Below are 13,522 nucleotides of genomic sequence, written 5' to 3' on the forward strand. Positions count from 1 at the left end.
CCCTCAGCCGGGCTCAGACCACTTTCGGATGGCAAAGACTTTCGAATGTGCATGGTTTTCTCCACAGACCACTGCAGGACCACTTTGACTCAAAGTTCATGGTTTAACTTTCACTCTTTCCTTCTCTTGTAATTAATCTTCCTTATTTCACATTCGCTGTTCATTCACTTTATCGCTTTAAACAATGTACCTTTCACTGAGACTTTCGAATGGGCTACTTCCTTTCACCGGACAACTCTGTTACCTACTATCGCTGATTTCACAACTGTCCTTTATATCAAAGTTCACTGAAAGGTGTGCCTTTCTTCGCGTCACATCCATACGTTTGCAGCCTTCACTTGCGATATTATATTGCTATTTCAAACTTTAACACAGAGCAGTCTCTCAGGACGCTTGCCAACTCACCGGCTGTGTGTGTCTCTTTCTTGGTTTTGCGATTTCTAATTCACGAGCCAAGGTTAGTACCACAGGCTTGGCCTCACCTCCCAACTCTGCCATTGAACCGACAGGGTCGCTGGTGTCCTTGAAACACAATGTAGTCTTCGCTTGCGAGATATGGCCTTCTCCATGTATCTTTTGCGGCCTGTCGGAGGCAATGAGGGAACTCTTGGGGTTGTCGACCCGCAGCTCAAGTCCCTTGGTCCTTCTTTCTGCTTCAGTAGGTTTGCCTTCAGCCCGGAAGTCCTGCTCGTACTTGTGTTCTGCCTTGCTCAGAGTGTGTCTTTGGGTTCTGCCTTTTATTCATGTGAGGAGAGCTAATTGGTATCAAGTGTATGCACTTAGAATCAAGTGCCTGACTTTGCCTAACCCGATTAGCGCAACATGTCCATTATGATGTGTGAAAGTCAATGTTGTACCTCCAAGAACGTTTTCTGCCCTGAGTTTAGACCTCACAGTGAGGTGATTTAATATGTACCAGTGTTCAAATACCTCGTAGTTGAGATCTCCACCCTCTTGTATTGATGGTCCGGGGATCTCAAGTAACTCTGAGATTGGTGGTGGAATGGCAGGGCCTGTCTTATTTATCGATTTAATTAATAGGGTAGTCTGGATGCCAGTAAACGTGCCTTTATCTAGTTTATTGCGATTACTACAGGAGGAAGAGTATTTAGAGGTGGGCTTCTGTTTACAGCCTTTTTCTCATTGGTTTTTGGTCAAAGGATATTTGTCTATTTCATCATTTTCCAGATCGACTGAAATACACCTCTATTTCATTAAAGAACAGTTTTGCATCCTCTATTGGGGCCATGAACTTGGCTGTTTTTCTACTCTTCCCATCTGGGGAAGTTGAGGTAGCTACCTTCCTTTTAGACATATTAAGTTCTAACAAAGAATACAATACCATAACACCTAACTATTAAAGTGCAAGTGCAGTTAGGGCTTAGAAACACAGTAGCAGTATAAATATAACAATACATAATACAATAATTTGATAAAACCAAAATTTGATCCATGAAGTGTGCAGGAGAAAGAGCATACAATATACCAAAGCTCCGTGCCACCTTAATCAGAACTAATGCTGCTGAATGAACGCTGATTGGCTTGGAGGGCTGCCTTAGTCCTTCTCCCTCCAGGGCTGATGGACCTTTAGCCAAACTCTGTTGTCTATGGTCTATTTAGCCCCTAAGTAACATCAAGTGCTGTAAAAGGGATGGTCTGCTGGCTTAAAGGGCTGCGTTAGTTTGTCTCCCTCCCCTTTTACCAACTCTAAGAGGTTGGGCCGGGGGTTGCCACGACATGCAGTAATCAGAAAGTAAAAATAATTTAACCAGGGGCTAGATTGTTCAAGATCCCCACAGAGTTACAGCCCTAGAGGCACCAGACGCCAGAAATTTAGAACCACAATGAAGGGGTATCAATATACACTACACTTTTTCTTAGTTGTGGCACCTTTTCAGTTTGAATTAACAACGTGACGAAAAGTGTCACACCTGAAAATCCCCCTTCTGCCTTTAGCTCTGTCAGCCCAAAACAGCCTTGGAGTGACAGGCTTTGCCTCAAGGGTCACCTGAGCAGCTTTTGTGCCTCAAACAGCGGCGCCCCTGGAGTCGGTCATAGACAAATCCTCTGTGTAAAATGTCCCCGTAGTTAATAGCTGCCCATCTGTAATTCCATATTTAGTCAATTTCAGACATAGTACTAAAAGGAGGACTTCATGGGATCTTTCACCTCTGGTGTGAGTAAGTGACTGAGTGCAGCTGAAAGAGTAGAATGTGAATAGAAACAGAGTAAGAGAAGTGAGAAAACAGAAAGAAACGAGCTAGCCAAACGGAATATAGAAGTCTTATCGGTAAACGTCATGGCTGATGTGAGTGTCTTACCTTGATCCCCGCACTCCTACACTTTCCCACAGCATCTGGCACAGCAGCCCGAGGGGGATCAATCATAGAAATCAAGCCAATGAAGCAGAGATCAACTATGGGGAAGTTTATCTCATCTGTGTCAAACTTAAACCCAAGAGGAAACTGATCTTGTGGGAGACTGTAGTGGCAGAATCCTAGAAAACAAGAAAAAAATGTCAATAGATCAGAAGAAATCAACATCAAGAGCAAAACGTTGCCCATGGCCTTACTTAAATGAACTCAACATAGTGCTGCTAGTGGTACAGAATTCCATGAGCCAAATCAATAATTGCCCATGCTGAGCAAACGACAGTGTCGCAAACAGGTGTGGATGTCACACGAACTGGAATAAACTAGGACCTTGTTATTGCTAATGCGGCAACATGAATTACTGCTAGTACCAGTGCTAATGGTAATGTACCACCGGTTTCTGGATTTTAGTTACTCCCCATTCTCATGCTTCATTGGGGAGTGGCGGTATTACTGCATGCAGCAATACTGTCATTGAGAGTGGAAGTAAGACCTCCACTCACATGCAGGATTTTATTTTTACCTAGGGGTAAAACCCATAATCAGGTAGAGTGCTTAAGCAGGCAGTAACGGTATTAAAGCCTGTTTTACCCACTACTTCCAAACTCGTAATGAGGTCCATAAGGGACGCATGTGCGATATATAATGAAATGTGAGCCACATGCAGAGCTGTTCTTCGTGCCTAACTGTGCTTGGTGCCTGAGAAATCTGCATGTGGAAAGGCACTGACATGTAAAAAATGCATATCACAAAAATAAACCTGTATATTTTCATCATGTGTGTAAAAAAAACAAAGTACGCAGAAATACAAAGCTATGCATGCTTGAGAGAGTATTTGCAATGAATTAGGAATTACTATGCTGGGTACACAAAAACCAGATTTGTACGTGTATTTTTTATTTTAAAATCCCTGAAGATTGTCATAATGGTAAATCTATCTATTCGTATTGTAAAGATGGAATGGGTTCTGATCTCCCTTGCTTGGCACTAAAAGCATGGGTGAAGAAATACAGGCCTTCCTAGCTGAAATTGTCTGCCTTCCTTGTGCAGAAGAGAACTTCACTGTGAAATGCAAAAGGGTAAAGGAAAAGCCACTGTTTGGGATGGAATCAAAGATGCGCCAAACCTGCAGAAAAATCTTCCCTTTCTAGTTCTATCTTGCAATGGTTTCCCATTGCTATGCCGCGCCTATAAATTAAAAATAAAGTGGCAATGTAAGACACTTTTTACTAGATTAGGTGAACTCCCTACTTTGTCACAAATTGTCGCATGGCATTTAATCGCTATGGGTGAACGTTTATGCAGGATTTGTAAAATAGAACTTGAGACGCATCGTCATCTTCTGACAGACTGTGCTCTTTAAACTGATATTTGTGAAAAGGGGGATATAACTTGCATTTTTTACATTACGAGCAATTTTGGTCTTTGATTTATGCTGGTGAAAATGTAGTGATGACTTTTACTGTTTATTATGTATGGCAAGAAATTGGAAAGAAATTAGTATAACATTGTCTATTTTACTGTTATATTTATCTGAAATGAGTACTGTTTAAATGACATATATGAATATATGTTTTTTCTTTTCATTATTTTATATTGATATGATATGATATGATATGATATGGCATTTGTAACGCGCCTATACACAGGTGTTTCAAGGCGCGAAATACATATTGTGTATAGGTTTATATTTAACCAATAAAACACGTTAATAAAAGAAAAAGAAAAAGTAAGAGCATATTGCCTGTTGAGCATTATCGTCAGCATAACAGAACATTTATGCTATAGCTGACCATTCATATTAAGTTGTTTCAAATCCTAATGATCATTTCTAACTGCAAATATTAAGAACAGACATTCAGAGTAGACGATGTAAACTCATTACAAAGACTCATTTAAAAATGTCTTTGCCTACATTTTCTCCAATCAATTATGATAGCGCTGGCCCTTATAAAAATGTAATGAATTTAATATATTTTGGCCTGATTATGAGCTTGGTCATATTACCTACAGTAATACCGGCAAACGCTGTTGCTTATACCGCATGCAATAGATTTCCAGTAGCGAGCGGGAAGGATCCCCTTGACCATAAACATGCAGCAAAACATCCCATGCAGTCCTATGAGACTTAAAGAAGAAGAGGGTCCGCACGACATGTGTTAATTAGCTCAACAAACGTTCGGAGTTTGACAGTTGTAAAACATCTGGTATTCAAAAATATCCAAATTTGCACCACTAGCGCCAAAATCCTAATCAGGCATTTGCATTCACTAGATGAATTGTAATTAACTTCCTGCAAGACACGACCAAAACCATTCAATGGTTTAATCCCGAAAACAGCACACAGACGTTTAATTTGGAACAAGTCTATCAACGCTCCTATGTCATTGACTTAAAAAGAACACATTTAGAAGATAGAAGCGACAATATCAAATAGCAGTGTATAAGCAAAGCAACACATACATGGATTGTGCCTAAGGATGCAGAATCTCTTTGCCATTTTATATAGTTTGGCATATGGACGGTTTATAGTGAAAGGGTTGAATGCATTGTTTCGAAATGCAATAGTTTTGAAACAAAATGACCAAGAAAAAAAATATAAATGCCCGTTTTTTGGGGTTTTTTTGGTGCCCCCCTCCACCCAAACCCCTGTTTTTTCGGGAAAAAACAGTATTTTTTCCTATACGAAAGCCAAAAAAAAAACAAAATTAAAAAAAGGCATTCGATTTTTTTTCCGGTTCTTTTGTTTCGAAACTATTGCATTTCGAAACAATGTATTTGAATCTTTGACTGGACACCATATGGACATTAGAAATATGACTTCAATTTAGAAAAAAACGGGTATATTTATTTCTCTCTGAGTTGTATTGTCAGGACTGCCAGTGTTATATGTGCCTGCCCGCTGGAAGGTCCCCACCCCCAGTGCTCTATTTGACGTGGCCTGCTTCAGATTTCACAGCAGATTCCAGGATTGATTGATTGATAGGTTGTTTAAAATGTGCCTATACACAAGTGTTTCAAGGCGCGACCAGGCAAGGGAGGGGAAAACATGGGAGAACAAGACAAACAATCTTGCTAGGCCTAGAATCATTTAGATTGTGCAAGTGCGTAGACAGGAAGTGCAGGGGAGAGGAAGAAGGGAAAAGTGCACTGGGTTAAGGGAAAGGAAGGCCAGATGGCAGTGCAGGAGGGCCCAAAAGCAAATGCTACAGATTGGGCAGGGAGGTGTGGGGGGCAGGTGACCTGTATGACTCAGAGGAGCACCAGGCAGCCAGTCAATGTAACTGAGCAGGAGGAGGGAAGGATAGCAGAGGGAAGGCAGAGAGAAAGGATGTGGGAAAGGTTAGCAGGGGAGAGGCAGAGAGAAGGAAGAGGTGAAAAGGAAGGTCTTGAGGAGCATGGGATTTCACTCTCTCCATCACAATGTTCAGGTTTGGGTGTTGCTCACTTGGGAAAAGTTCCCAGTAGGCTCTTGAATGCACCCAAGGGTTCTTTCTCTCAGAATTACAAGTTTTAGCCATTGCACTCTTGTGAACAAAAAGGCCATGCTCTGTGCAATGTGGCAACAGGACACTGATGTCATCAGGGTGCTCTAGTTTTTAACAATGATGTAATAAATGACAGCATAAGTGACGTTATATGCAATGCCGTCAGTGATTTCATCAGTGAAGTAATCTCGGTGCTCTTGGACTGTGCAACAGGATGGCTGAGAGTTAAGGTGCAGTGCATTAAATCATCACATTAACGATTCTGCAACAAAAGGTAATTTTTTTTCTGAATATATGTAAACGTGTAAATATATATCAATTGAAAAAAATCTTGGTTAATAGAGAGTTAAGGTGATCAGATTAAATACAACAAACCCCTGAAATTCAGCAATCACATTTTCGAGCAACTCCACCTTAACTATGCACCCCTGCCTGCTGCGCAGCGTATGACCACAATGATGACATCACATTTGCCATCACTGGTGGCATCACTAATTACATCATACATGACATCAGCAATGAGATCAATAATTACATCAAATGCGTCATTACTGATGAAATATGTTCACATTTTTGTTGACCTCTTTAGGTACATATTTAATTTCATAACACTTAATAATAACATGACATGGAGCAATACACTGATTCAAAAGTAGGATATGATTACGTCTGGCGTATTCATTTCTAATACTTATTGACCTATACACTTTAGAAAGTGCAGTGAGTTTTAAGTGTTTGGCTAAGACACTAGCACTTAATAACATTTTGCTTCAGAGTTGCAGTTGGAATCGCCTGGTTTTGCCCAGAAGTCTTTCTACACTGTTTACATGCATCACGCAGCATGCCGGAATAAGAACTGTCCATTCAAGCCAAATGAGCAGCGAGTGCAGTGAGTGTTAGATGGACGGAGGACCGAGGACACTATCCATCTGTAAGCAGCATCATGGCTCATCGACATTCCAGGAAAAAGCAACTACTTTTGGGAAAAAAGTGATCGACTATTCCATTTTTGCTAGTAAGGAGGGATATAGTTGTGCTCATTAGACAGCGATTAGAAGCGTATGTTGCTGGAGGTACAGTGGTGGAGTTGGCCTGGGTTCCCAGTCATTGTGGGGTCTTGGGTAATGAGTTGGTGGATCGGGCTGCGTATGAGGCCACATTGCGGGGGGAGGTGGATGTGAAAGTCCCATTGAGTGTGGCTGAGGTACAGGTGATGGTGCATGGAAAAATTAAGGATATGTGGCAGGATCAATGGGATATGAGTTCAAAGGGACAGCAGTTGTATACAGTGTGCAGGGAAGTTCGGGCATTTGAGGGGGGTAGAGTTGACACGAAGAGAGGAAACTATTTTGAATCGCCTTAGGGTGGGTCATGCAGGTTTGGCGGGATGGAAGTGTTTGATGGGTAGAGTTACATCCGCGGTGTGTGAGGCTTGCAGGTGCCCAGAGACTGTGCCTCATTATATGCTGGGCTGTGTGAGGTTTGATGTGCAGCAGGAATTACTCAGAGTCCGGATGAGTGGCATTGGGTTAGTTGTACAGGGGTTATCCGATCTGTTCAGGTGGAAAAGAGGAGCGGTGAATGAACAGTGTAGGTTCCTGCTTCAATTTGTGCATGAGACTGGGAAGTGGGATGAGATCTAGTGGAGGTTGATGGCTGATTGGTGCTCTTTTTGGCGAACATCATCTTAATAGATGGAAATCGCCGGCTTCAGATTTCTGGAGTCATCCTAACAAGAAGAAGAAGAAGCAATAGCACCTTTTTTGCTCTGCTTTTGCCTTTGTTTGTGCATTGCTCTGCAAGTCAGCTATTGGTCGGATCAGGATAATAACTAGCTGTATGACTTCCAAATGGTGTGCCCACCATATGCTCCACTTTGAATATTATTTTGATCATTTTGTGCAAAACGTGTGTCCCAATTGTTTGAGGGACTGCGGGCAAGTTGCCTTTGACCTCGAATGAGTGCAGAACCATTTTTGCAATACTTTGGAGTGGGCAAGAAGCCTGGAAGAACTCTGTAGCAATCCCTGGTGAATTGCCTTTGAACTCGTTTGGTGATTAGTCCATATATCTGTCATAAGTTTGCAATAAGACTGATAAGACATTTGGGTATACATATCTAACCCATTGGAGTAAATGTACACTTGATAATATTGGAACTCAAGTTGGGTTCACCAAGCGAGTGGCTGCAGGCTGAGAGCCTTTGAACTCGCATTGTCGGGGCTGCTACAAGATTATCTGATGGAAAATGTGTGAAGCTGGGTGCGTGAGAGGGGTCTGGAGATTGCTATTTAGCCAGTCACCCTTGGGCGACTTTGAGTATCCTATTTTACACTATGGAGTGTAAAGGGGCACACTTCGACACACAGCTGAATGTAAGTTGTAAAAGTGTGAAACCATGCCCCCAATAACAATGAAACAACTCCACCCAGCTACTTCGGAGGACTCACAAAGAACTCCGGTGGCCTCCAAGAATGAAAGAGGTTGCACGTTGAGTAAAGAAGCAGAGGATCAAATGCGTACCTTTGAACATGATGCCAAAATGCCATCAAGCCTCCGTACTAAAATCACGGAGGAGGAGTTGGTAGACTCAATTTGTTGTAACCTAAGAATGACTGAACAAACAATGAATGGACATATGGCTGTACAGGGTGTATGTACAAAAACCATTGTTAATATGTGTGCTGATACCTTACTGGATCAAGGGAGGGGAGTTTAAACCGAATTGAAACCTAAGTCCCAAAGGCAGTTAAATACAACAGTGGGAGTGCATCCAAAAATCACTGATTATTATAAACAAATTGGTACTAGCATTGATCTGAGAGGCTCGAAACAACTAAATACTGACACGCCGGCCTTTCCAGGTGACATCAGCTGACATCAGCTTACTGCTGGGTGCTAGCATGTGTGTTGGTGATTTGGTGACTAATAAAGGAGAGGTTGGCCAAGACCCACTGTTGATTGAATATGGTGATACTCAGGGATTGAGACACAGTCAACCGGCGGCAGTATCCATCCAGGAAGAATATGATCCGTTAGCAGGCTCCCCATCTCAATCATTGAGTGCAATGTCCCATAGTGAGATAGAGTATGAAACAGACAAGCAGGTTTTAGGATTTTGCACCAAACCCTAATGGAGGCAGACAACCATATTAACCTAACTTCACCATCGATCTCAGCACTTTGTTGAACTGTATGAAAACATAAATGATGAGCTCAAAGCGCACACACTGATCATGTGTGAAATGAATGTAAAAATGTACATATTGTCCAACTTAATGTTAAAACAGATGAAAAAGCAATCTAAAATCATCCGTGATAAACAAACAGCCACAGAAGAAGCAGCCCTCAAACAGATAATTAAGGCCCCAAAGGATAAGGCGCAGCAAAAAGATTGCATTGAAAACACACTAATAAATGGAAAAAAAGATGAACAGCATGTGGTGAAACAAATAGGAGACTGTTTGGGGGAATAATATCTAAAAAGGCCCGCAAAAAAATCAAAGAATGGAAGGAAGAACCAGTTGCCATTGGACTCAGGAACATTTCTAAGAAATGTGATGGTAGATGATACAGCACTTAGTGCCTCATCATTGATCATTGTCAGAATTGGTGGAACAAGACTCTAGTGGAGCCAGAGGATAGTGATATACAAAGGTGCTTAGCGAGGCATGTATGTATAGACTTGACAGAAACATTTGAGAATAAGAGCAAGCCACGACCTGGTAAAAAAAAAAAAACAGTATTTGTCATATGTCATGCCAGACGACACCCAGGAAAGAAGTGGGTGAGCTGGATAAACATGTAGCCTTAAATGACAGTGACAGGGCTGTAGAAGGGATATCCCAATCCCCAGGTCAGTTAGATAAAATGAAGCACCCAGAATTAACGACTAAGGTTAAATCAACTCAAGAGGTGGCTGAGATTTTGAAAAAAAGAAAGAGGAGATTGGGCGATGGGAGGCAATATTTAAAAAAACGGTGAAAGTGAATCCACCTATTACCCAACCGGCAAAGGTAAACCTAGAATTGAGTAGAAATGGACACAGGGATGAGCCTATAGATGAATTGGGAAGGATGTCGGTAAGGGAGGGGGAAATAGTCAATGGTTCTGCCATGCAAACATGAAACAATGGGACAGTGGGTAGAGATCGAGAGAGATTAATGGAGCTCTTCAGTATAAAAGAATCTATACCCAAGGTGCCTGCCAAAAGGAATACAAGCAATGATAGGATAAATAATAATCAGGTCGGCAAATCAGGCGATGGGATGAAGACAAAAGATCTTGAATTTTTTAAGCTGTACATGGAACTTAGACCCAACATTAATGTGGATATAATATTGAATCGTAGCAACATATTGAAAATGCTACACGTCCACCCCGAACTAGAAACAATTTCCTCAGAGGACATTAAGATTGTGAGCTTCCTGTACAAAAAAAGACGGATGTATTAGAGATCCATTTAAAATCAATGTTTGTGGGAAACACAATATTGGAAGAAAGAGAAGCCCTATTAGATCTGGGGTGCATGGTCTACCAGGAAAGAAAGGAATTTAAAGATCACTTAAATGAGTAAGAAAATAAGGTGGACATGAAGGGGCAGGGGGTCCAGTGGACCATGAGAAAAGAAGTAGGGAGGCATTGCATACTGAAACACTAAAAGAGAAATTGCAAAAGCTATACGTACAAGAGATGCATGGGAGTTGGACCTTGGTTTTAGAATCTTTGTATAGTGAGTTGTGAAGGAGCCTCTAAGAATAGTAGTTTGGAACATGAGAGGATATAACAGTTTCATGAAATACGAAAAACAGTATAAGATATTCTCAAGAGGGGGGACATCATTATTCTACAAGAGACATGGCTGATAAACAGAATCTGGATAGATGGCTTCCAATAACACAGTGATTGGCAGTAAAACCAGGTGTGTGTAGACCAGCAGGAGGCCTGTTATGTGGATTTAGAAGTTCTAAAGGAGATTACAACAAATTATACAATGTGTGAAAATGATTTGAAGATTCTGATTATAAATGTATATTGGATTGAGATGCAGGTTGGAATAAACTAGTTTATAAACCATATTGAAGAGTGATTGATGGACTGGAGGTCTAGTGGGGAGCGGCATGTAATGATGGGTGGTGACTTTAACATGAATCATATAGGACAAAATGGGGTGGAAACTAGTAGCATCCATGCGTATAGCATGAAATGGACTCTTGGAGGATTGGGATTTGTTGGTAGCTAATGGGAATATGAGGGGGGATTTATCAAAAAGGGCAAACTGGAAAAGAGCTAGTCAAACATTTAACATTGACTACCTGATACTATCCAGACTGATGTAATAAGCAGTGCAATAGATTTGAGATCAATACCATGCATTTGTGCAACCATAATATACCGGTAGCCACATTTGATCTATACTGCAAACCCCAACCTAGGGAGCAACTTCAGAGATTGATTGCCAGCAGTGGGGTAACAGACTCAAACATTTTTGCCGTAATGGGGTGCATATAACGAGGAAATTAGAGGCCTTTGTTAATAACGGACATGATTAATTCATGCTTGAAAAGTGTACCAGTGAAGCTTCTAATGAGTTCATTTGGGAAAGGGAAAAGCTAAGAAATCCTGTCAAACGGCACACTACTCATGCCCATGTATATAAACCAGTAGTATGGGATCGAAAGAAAAAGGCACAGGGCAGATCTAGCACTGTTACGGCAGCAGTCACTTGATAGTGAAACCTATTGCAAAAGGAAAAAGGAATTAATAAGAAGCCACAAAAATTGGATGCAAAACCAGAAATTCCTAATGATCCAGTGTGACAGTGAAAACAATGCTGTCAGCACTTATACAAAATAACACCCGTAATTTTGGGTCCATAATGAATACAGACACAACTGTTCAACTGAAACTACAAAGTAACACAGTAGGGGAATGTGTATGGCGGCTGCGTTGGGCCAATATGTGTGATATGGGACTAAGATCGCTTAGCATGGGTGTAACTATTGTTCCTGGTTTGTAATGATCAGGAAGATTTTAGGCAGTTAATTATAAAATCGTCAAACTCTAATGCAACAGGGCCTAATGGACTTACGAATATCATACTTAGTGGAACATTGGTCTCTGGTCCTGACGCATTTGTTTAAGGATATTCTTAGCTCATGTTCTAGACCCATTTCCTGGAAGGAATCCAATTTATTTCTGTCAGTCGGTCTGATCCTAATAGATATTGTCTGATTGCCTTTTGGATTGCGATAGTAAAATCTTTTCAGCACTAGTTCTTGAAAAGTTGGAGCTATGGATCAAGGAAGAGAATATCCTACCCAGGAACCTATGTGGTTTCAGAAAGGGCAATCAACGACCCTCAATGGGTTTATTCTGTGCGTTATTAAAGATGGAACTGGGAGTGAGGTGAAGGGACTATCACATTAAATGTATGTAGCACTAATAGATGTCTCCAAGCCTTCTGATCTCATGAATCGTGATCTGCTCTAGGGAAAGTTAAGAAAATGGGGCATCCCTGCATCCTTGTTAGCTATCTTGGAACATATACATGAGGGAACCTCCTTGAGTCTGAGAATTGATGCCGGAAGATCCCTCACAGGTAGCTTTCCCACATCGAAAGGACTCCACCAGAGCTGTGGATTGGCTCCATGCCTATATAATTTATACTTGGTGATTCTGAACTATGTTTTGGGAAAGGCTGCCTTGATTAGTCCCTATATGGGTAGGTTTCCCATTAGCTGGCTGACAAATGTGGATGACGTTTCACTTATGGATGTCTTACCCATAGGGCTACAAAGGCTGTTGGTAGCCTTAAATGAATATGCAAAGGCTAATGATTTGATTATCGACCAGAAAAAAGTAACATCATTATGTTTGAGTAACATCAAAAAGAAATGTTGAATGTTTAACTGGTCCATTAATGAAACAAGGATTGAGAACAGGAGGTAGTCACTTATCTCGGGTTCAATTTACAGAAACTCTCAAATAAATCCCTTTTCATTAATAATATTGAAAAGAAAGTTGACCAACTGGCCTTTCAGATGAGGAGGTTACAATGGAAACTGTGTACATTCACAATTAAACCTCTCATTTATTTTATGTAGGCAAGGTTATACCAAAGATAATGTATGGTATGGAGATAGATTTAGTTGCATAAAACATCCAATGGGAGAGATTGGAGGGCAGACTATGGAAGAGGGTGTTGGGACTGCCATCCCCCTTTTCTATGGCGCCATTATGATTTGAATTGGGACTGTTATCATTAGAAAATTGGTTTAACTGGTGGATACTGTCTTGATATTTGAATCTCTCAAACTGTTGGAAGGAAAATGCATCATCATTTTTTAACAAGATGTTATCCTTGGCCTATAATTTTTTAGAGGCTACAGATAAAGATCACTCAGATTTGGTGGGCAACACAATGAGTGTAAAGAAGGCTCTGAAGGAAAAGGACTGGATTGGTACCATCAGGCATACAAGAGGATATAAACTGCATTGAACCTTTCCAATAATTGATAAACCCCTTGGACATTTACCAAATTACCTATATCAATATCAGTGTTCTGTTACAAGGACCCAGTTCTTAAGATTTTGACTGAAAGTTTTACCGACTGGGGAAGTATCACATGCTCGTAGAGAAAAAGGACAATGGATACAACA

General features: G+C 41.0%; 1 protein-coding gene across 2 annotated transcripts in view; it reads right to left on the bottom strand.

Moving 5' to 3' along the window:
- Window positions 1-13,522, bottom strand: part of LOC138523462 (sodium/potassium-transporting ATPase subunit alpha-2) — a 504,124-nt gene that overhangs the window by 227,461 nt on the left and 263,141 nt on the right. For both annotated transcript variants that reach the window (XM_069635440.1, XM_069635438.1), the window contains exon 13: window positions 2,322-2,497. In XM_069635440.1, coding sequence (XP_069491541.1) covers window positions 2,322-2,497 — 176 coding nt within the window. The remainder of the gene's footprint in view (window positions 1-2,321; window positions 2,498-13,522) is intronic.

Source organism: Ambystoma mexicanum, chromosome 1q (assembly GCF_040938575.1).
Source record: "Ambystoma mexicanum isolate Mex_15411 chromosome 1q, UKY_AmexF1_1, whole genome shotgun sequence".
NCBI lineage: Eukaryota > Metazoa > Chordata > Amphibia > Caudata > Ambystomatidae > Ambystoma > Ambystoma mexicanum.